This window comes from Scomber scombrus, chromosome 24 (assembly GCF_963691925.1).
Source record: "Scomber scombrus chromosome 24, fScoSco1.1, whole genome shotgun sequence".
NCBI classification, from domain to species: domain Eukaryota; kingdom Metazoa; phylum Chordata; class Actinopteri; order Scombriformes; family Scombridae; genus Scomber; species Scomber scombrus.
In genome coordinates, this window is record NC_084993.1 from 7,158,115 (window position 1) to 7,165,929 (window position 7,815).

At 35.9% G+C, this 7,815-nt stretch overlaps 1 protein-coding gene across 1 annotated transcript; it reads right to left on the reverse strand.

The window, feature by feature from the left end:
• Window positions 1-2,614: 2,614 nt before the first annotated feature.
• Window positions 2,615-5,603, reverse strand: LOC133976466 (OX-2 membrane glycoprotein-like). The gene is made up of 6 exons (XM_062414682.1): window positions 5,532-5,603; window positions 4,403-4,741; window positions 3,560-3,868; window positions 3,335-3,431; window positions 3,149-3,196; window positions 2,615-2,839 (listed from the first exon to the last, which is right to left on the reverse strand). Exons 1-6 carry the CDS (start codon window positions 5,584-5,586, stop codon window positions 2,716-2,718), a joined length of 972 nt encoding a protein of 323 aa, XP_062270666.1. The 5' UTR covers window positions 5,587-5,603; the 3' UTR covers window positions 2,615-2,715.
• Window positions 5,604-7,815: the final 2,212 nt, after the last annotated feature.

Here is a 7,815-nt window from a genome sequence, read left to right on the forward strand (position 1 = left end):
GTTCATTACTTTTGTCATCACAGTCTGATGTGTTTGCATCATGGCTGTTTAACCTGTATGGAGGAAAAGAAATCAGAGTTTCTTGTTGGTTGTGTACTTTAGGTTGATGTGAAAGTTTCAACACAATTGCTGCTATAGATTTCTACTTGAGGATCTCCTCCAACAGACTCTGTTACAGCTTCTCCCCTCAAGCTCGTCTATCAAGCTCAACAGCTTCAGGATCAAAAGTTCAACCATAGTGCTGAGAAATGAAACACAACTCTCTTATTCACTGATACATGAAAGAAAATGAGAGTAAATTTGAACCTTGAACTGCTAAAAAATATTAATAATTTCATGGGAAACTTCAAGTAAGTTATGATTTATTTCAGCAAACTATTTTTGAAAAGTCATACAGGCTGCAGTAAAAACACCAAACTTCATTATGGAGACTGAAATACAAACAACTGATACTGGACATTTTGGGCCTATGCTGATATTAATGAGTAGGCTACACAAATTCTGATGTTAATATATTAATCAATAATCTTATATATGCAAAATAAACACTTAAATGCACTTATTTTGCAATGATCCCTATAAAGTGGTTATCAACCCCTGGGGACACAGATATTTAATGGAGGCTGTTGAAGAGGCTGAAGATGATGGTTGTGGTTTCTTCTCAGATGTCTGATTCCTGATCTGCTGGGTCCCTTCATTAAATGTGTTCTACACTTTAAAATAAAAACAAGACATGAGCCAACTTACACACACATTATTTTATAATAAAAAAAAAAATGTATTTGCATTTTACAAAATTGTGTTACAGACATCACCTAATAAAAGAACCCAATACCATAAATTAATGGAACAAACAGGAAAACAAAACAAAACACACACACACACACACACACACACACACACACACACACACACACACACACACACACACACACACACACACACACACACACACACACACACACAAACAAGTACTAGTGGTTTTGCATTTACAGAGAAGCCGAGGACATGAGATAGTTCTCCAATAGATCTTTCCCAGAATCCACTGATAGTCTTACATGTCCAAAATACATGACTTTGGTTTGCACTCTGCTCCCCACATTTTCTCCAGCATCTTGAAGCTCGATTTCCCTTGAATTTTGGGTGTTTTAAAATACCGGATTATAATCTTCCATGCATATTCTTTCCAATAGTTTGAGTTAGTTGTCTCATTTGTTCCCAATCATCTGAATATATATTACATGAGAGTTCTTTTTCCCATTTACTTTTGGAGCTAACACAAGTGTGGTCATCTTGTTGATTTAGTTGTATTATTTTAATCACTTTGAACAGAGATTTAGTTTCAAGCCCGCTGTTATATATTTTAAGCATATATCTTACCAGTGGATTCATATCTTGAATGGACCTCTTGTTTAAAGCTTCAAACAGGTAACTTCTCACTTGGAAAAATCTAAACAGCTGTGAATTGGGTAGACCATATTGTGTCAATAACTGTTTAATTTCATTTACCCAAACATTTGTCCAAATTTGCATAAACCTTTAGAAGCCCACAATTTGAAAATGATCAGTTTTGTTAGGAGGGAAGTCTGGATCAGTTCCCATGTCTTCTAAAATAATTAGATCTTCCTTTATTTTCTGATTCTGACAGACTGCCCTCCAAACCCTAAGTGTAACAACTACCCATCTATTATCCAATTTCTCAACATATGATTTTTCTGAGTTTGGAGAAAGGTAAAACAGTTAATGGTATATCTCCACAATTGAATTCCATCTCCCTCGATTTTGTATGTGAGCTCTCTATCATCCATACTTTCATATTTCTTAATTGTGCTGCTTGACAATAAGTTTTCAGGTCTGGTAGATTAAGCCCACCCATTTCTTTTAGTATTTTAAGATTCTTCATTTTGATTCTTGGTTTTCTGCCACTTCATATAAATTTCATTATAATGGAATCCCATTGTTTAAATATGTGAGGAGGAATATATATGGGTAGTGCTTTAAAAAGGAATAAAATATTGGTAGTACATTCATCTGTATAATTTGAACTCTTCCCCAAAGTGAAACGGGAATTATAGTCCATCGATTTAAGTTTTGTTTAATTTGACTTATTAATTCTTCAAAGTTTTTTGACTGCAAATTATTCAGATTCTTTGTTATATTTATCCCAAGATATTTTATCCTTTCTACATCTTAATGAAATGCATATTTATGTTTGATTTCATCGCTAATTGTACAGCCCATCATCATAACTTCTGATTTATTTACATTCAGTGTATACCCATAAATATCTCCATATTCTTCAATCATATTCATTAGCCCTTCAAAGACTGTTCAGGCTCAGCTAAATAAATAAATATATCATCAATGTACATTGACAATTTATGATTTTCTCCTGCTGCATATATGCCTTTAATTTTTTGTTCCAACTTAATACGTTCTGCAAATGGTTCAATACAGAGAGCAAAGACTAATGGAGATAATGGATCACCCTGTCTGGTGCCTTTTGATATTGTAAAAGTATTAGACATTACTCCATTAACTCAACTTCAACCAATTTATAAAAGTAGGATGTAAACCAAAATTAAAGTTCCAAATAAAAAAGGCCATAGGACTCACATTATTGAGAGGAAATTTCAATATGAGTACAAATATGAAATCATCTTACGAGTTTTGAGATTCAGTGTCGTCTTGATATTCTCAGCGTCCCATGGTTTGTTAATCAAAACTCAGATTAAGAACTATGTCTTGAAATTCTGGATTCTCCCCTTTTTGGATTTCCTGCAGAGGTGACCGTAGTCTGATCACCTGGTTCTCCTTCTCCATTAAAGGTGATTTGGGCCTTCAGATGCAAACAAGAAATCAGCCAGTTTCCACCCACATTATTATAATATATCATACATATTTCTATCACTGAATCACTCTGACAGTTATGTAGATAAACTGACTGACTATGAGTACACAATGATCCATGAAGAGTAAAGTGCATCAGAATCAGCTTTATGTATAAATAACACATTAGTTAGAGAGATATAGAGACAAAAAGGAACTTAACTGTCAAAATAAACAGAGAGAAGACAGATTAAATCATTTTCTGAAGAAGAAACACATTTGTACAAATTAATAATTATAAAAACTAAGTGGTACTCACAATGGATTTTGCAGTGCCTTGGTATTTTCAACATCCCTGTGTGACCAGCTGAAGGATTTAAGAATATTTATATATTATTTATTTATAGATGTTATCTGTATAGATTCTTTCAACTGTGTATCCCCGTCATGTCAATAAATTATTAACATATAAACTGTGAGACTCTGGTATGAAAGTTGAAATTACCTGTTCTTATGTTTGAGCAGGACAAAGATGAGAGTGATGACTACAGTAAAACAAACAACGACCACTGCTGGGATCCATGTACGGATCAAAGTGTGATCTATGAGAAATTGAGGAAAAACACTTAACATTCATAAAGCAACAACAATTCAATTTTGACTTGACACAACTTTAAGGTTAACTTACTCTTATCAGATTCAGATTCATTGTTTTTGAAGTGTTTCTCACCATCATCAGATGATTGATTGACTTCAGGAATCGTCTTAAACACCTGAATTTCAGGGACTGAGAGCAGTCGTGCTGCACATCCAACCTGTGTACCGTTTCCGTGGAAACCACACAGCACAGCTGTAGTGGTGACAGTGACTGTAGCGTTGGTGTTGGTGACACTGACTGTGCTGCTGTTAGAGAAGTAGAGGTCTTGTTGTGGGACATTCAGAGTTACTGTGGGAGCAGGACGACCTGTGGCCGAGCAGGACACAACTGTCTCTTCAGTAGAGTTTGATTCTCTGATTTGTAGAATGGGTTCATGCAGCTCTGGAAAGACACAACATTAAAGAAATACTGTTTCACATGAATTCATTTCTTAGACATCAGATTTGACATGAAACGTTGTGTCCAGTATGTTAGTTTTTATGGCCTAGAAAGGATCTCCTGCTGCTGGTGATGCAGCATCTGTAACATTCATGCTGTTTTTCTGTCTTTTGATTAATTGTTGCAGCTTGTTGTTGCTTTTTGCACTTTTCACATTTGTGGTGCGAAAACAGTTATTGTCACATGACAAGTTAAAAAAAATTATTTCATGGCAAGCAGACAAATAAATATAATGTCAATCTGCCATCTATTTGTATGTGAGAGTGGAGATACATTATGAAAGAGGTTCAAGTTGTGATTCTCCTGCAGGAATGTGTTTAATACTGGAAATACTGAATCCACTTTGATGATTATGGAAATGTCTTGAATAATGCAGAAAGGTCCTTACATCTGCACAGATTAGTCAATTAATCTATTGATTTAAGCAGAAATGTCATTAATAATCAAAATACATTTTAGGATTAAGTTAGTCCTCACCATAGAGCTGGAGGCAGGTTCTTCCTGTCAGAGAACCATCAGGAAACGTGTTAAACAAACAGAGATAGCAGCCTTCATCCTGCTCCATCACCTTCCTGATAACTATGGAGCAGTTCTTCAGTCCAGCATCTTTAAACTCCACTTTCCCCTGAAAACCAGGATTCACTGTTTGTCCATAGTGTTCACTGTAGGTAGCGATATTCTTCTTCCCCTCAGGTAAATCTTTCTGCCAGGTGACCTGAAGAACATCTTTAGTCTGCATGAGCTGACAACTGAGATGAACATCTTCTCCTACTTTTACCATCACAGTCTGCTGTGTTTGAATCACATCTGTTAGACCTGCATGGAGGAAAAGAAAAGACAGTTATAGATGTGATGCTGATGTTTTACTACAGTTAACATTGTGATTTATAATGCAGTTCCCGTTCAAAACGTGCGTAATAAGAACGGGTGATTGTTTGGACTCTGGCTGTACAACAGAGTAATTAATACAGCTGATGTGTGAATGAGTGTAGTAACAACATGAAATAAACTAACAATCTATTATATATGGATGATAGCCTATAAGTACTCTAATAATAAACACGTTATTTTTCTTATTTGAAGTAATGAAGTTATGTGCTGCTTTAACAAAAGAATAAATATATATTTTTTTATAGCTATTCATCCTAAAACGATGTGGATTGATCATATTTCTGTGACTTCAGTTTAGACTTGAGTGGGTATGGTTTCTCCAAATATGTGAGCTTTGTCTGGAGTGGCCCGTTCTAGGATCATATGAGACAAACTGGTTTTAAACTACCAGTGGAAGTACCGGGCAAATACCGGTACTTCCGTTTTACGCGCCTAACTGTCACTATTGGGCTGAGTGCTTCCAGACGCAGGTGATCTACTCTCAACCATGCCGTCCTGCTCCTGCACAGACATGAGCGGCGTATTGATCACTGCTTCATTCAGTTCAACATCACACGTATCCAAATTGCACCAAATTCAACACTAACACTGCACCCCGTTTCCACCAGTAATGCATCTGGCAAGTGTGGCGTCACTTGGATGAACGTTTCAAGAGATAGAGAAAAACAGACAGTGAGAACTTCCTTTAGTAGATGGGTGGATTTACTTTTCTTACCTTGTAGAAATACATCCACCATAAAGAAGCAATATAAGACTGCACACATGCCCATTTTCGCTCCATGTGCGCCAAAACTTAAATCGAAAAGACCGCCGAGGAGTTTCTTCGTAGAGGTGAGACCGAGACTGTACCAATCTAGTTGTACAGCAGGTAGGTATTGACATAAAAAAAATAAAAGTAAAGTAATAATCCCTAGAATAAATCTACTCATACACAACATAGCGGGGTTCACTTCAATGTCTAATAGCCTGTCGATTTAAGTAACTGCTGCTGTTTTGCTTTAGAAAAAAATAAGTTATATTACCAGCATATAAACTGATCCCCCCTCTACTATTATAGTGGAACAACCCGCTCCGACAAATCATTGAATTACTTTCGGTTTCTTGATGTGTCGTCAGCACTTTGAGCAAAGTTTAAATTTGCGAACATTTTCTGTATTTAACCCTCCTCCTCACATACTGTTCATATTCACTCTTCAGTTTCCTCTCATTATTAGTCTCTACAACAAATCATTCATTAATAGTCCCAGATAATAAACGAGATGAATCCTGAATGAAGCTTTCAGAGAGAAAAAAACATGAACTATATTACATGTGAAGAATGAAGTATTTTTTGAGTTTTTGAATGAATATTACGGAAGCGTATTGCCGCCACACCAGAAAAAACAAACAAAAAAACGGATCAGTATCACGTTATAACTTGATAGTTTCTTGTTATAACATAAAACTTTTCACGTTATAACGTTATAATTTATATTGTTATACCATGAAACGTTTCACGTTATAATGTGATAAATTGGTCTCAGGCGGAGGTGGACCCCGGTTAATCAGGTTGTGAACTGGCACTTGGCCTTTTGCAGTGAACAGGCATCACCGAGGCCCAAAACACGGATTGTTGTTTACAGCCTTTCTCTTTTAATTTGTGTCAAAGCAAAACGTCAAAATCATCTTTATACTTCTGCAGCATTGTGATGGTGATTCAATGACAATCTCACCATTATTTAGGCTAGCTAAAATATATACCAACAAAGCCGGCATGTGCCGGTCGGGTTTTGGAGCGCACCTATTTTGGTAGGCTGCAGGATACAAAATAAAAACAACCAAATTATTGGCCGAGATACATGTGACTATCGCTTAGCTGTTGTTTCAGAACAATGGATAGCGCCACTGTTGTTTCAGAACCATAGACAGCGCTGTTTGTTGTGTGTAGTGGGTGCGAGCGCTGGAAACGTTTCTACGCGCCTCCCCTGCTGATTTGATCATGTTATAACATGAAATGTTTTATGTTATAACAAGAAACTATCACGTTATAACGTGAAAAGTTTTATGTTATAACATGATACTGATCCGTTATTTTTCCTGGCGTGGCAGCAATACGCTGCCGTAGGATATGGGTAAAAAAAAAAAAAAAATTAGCTTAAGTCATTAAGCGTAAGTCGTCACATTTCAGGCTAAAGGTAAGAAGTATTTACAGCTTTCAAATGTAAAAATGGGTCACATTTGACCCTGAACAGTATGCGAGGGTTAATATTATTGTTGCACATTTAAGCCCCAACACTCACAGGTAGGAGCTTATAGTAGAAATCCCTAGAAGTAAAGAATTATTATTCAGAACAACAGAGGCCAATTCAACTTTCTCCTTTTTTTTATATCTTGTACTATCTTTATAGGCCTACATGTGAAATATGCACAGTCACTTCCTCGATGCTATTTCGAAGAAATGAATTACACTTTTTCACATAATCAACACAATGTTGGTGATGTAAATGTTTCTGTTGCAGGTTACCACTGGAAAATGATAGTAAATTATTAAACTGTAGTCTACAGTAATACTGATACTTAATGTGACAGATGAGAAACACTGATATGATTTTACAAAGACTATCCTGGATTTAACTTCATGTCTCAACACTTCCACAGTAAGTCTGTATAAACAGGAAGCTCCATGTTGTAAAATTACTTTTGAAAAAACTGCGGCACAGCTGGGAATACATTACATTATCAAGTAAATGAAGGTGTGTTATCTTCTTTAGCATTAGAAAACAATAACAGTGACAGCAGTAGCAGTAATACCAATGTTAACGAGCACTGTCCAAAAATCACAGAATGAGAAAAATGTCACACAAAGTTTAACATGTATCTGAGGATTTATCAACAAATGTCAATCTGGAAAATTGCTAGATTGCACCTTTTTTGGTTTCTATATTTTGTTGCATAGGAATACTCATTTTTTACATTCAATGATCTCCTGTAGTTTAATTTCTGCCATTACTAGGTCTGCA

Excerpts from the sequence above, each read along its gene's own strand:
- LOC133976466 (XM_062414682.1), bottom strand. The coding sequence starts at position 5,586 with ATGGGCATGTGTGCAGTCTTATATTGCTTCTTTATGGTGGATGTATTT. Across the intron at positions 3,197-3,334 it reads CTGCTCAAACATAAGAACAG|CTGGTCACACAGGGATGTTG; the intron begins GTAATTTCAACT and ends TAAATCCTTCAG. Across the intron at positions 2,840-3,148 it reads AAGGCACTGCAAAATCCATT|GCCCAAATCACCTTTAATGG; the intron begins GTGAGTACCACT and ends TTGCATCTGAAG.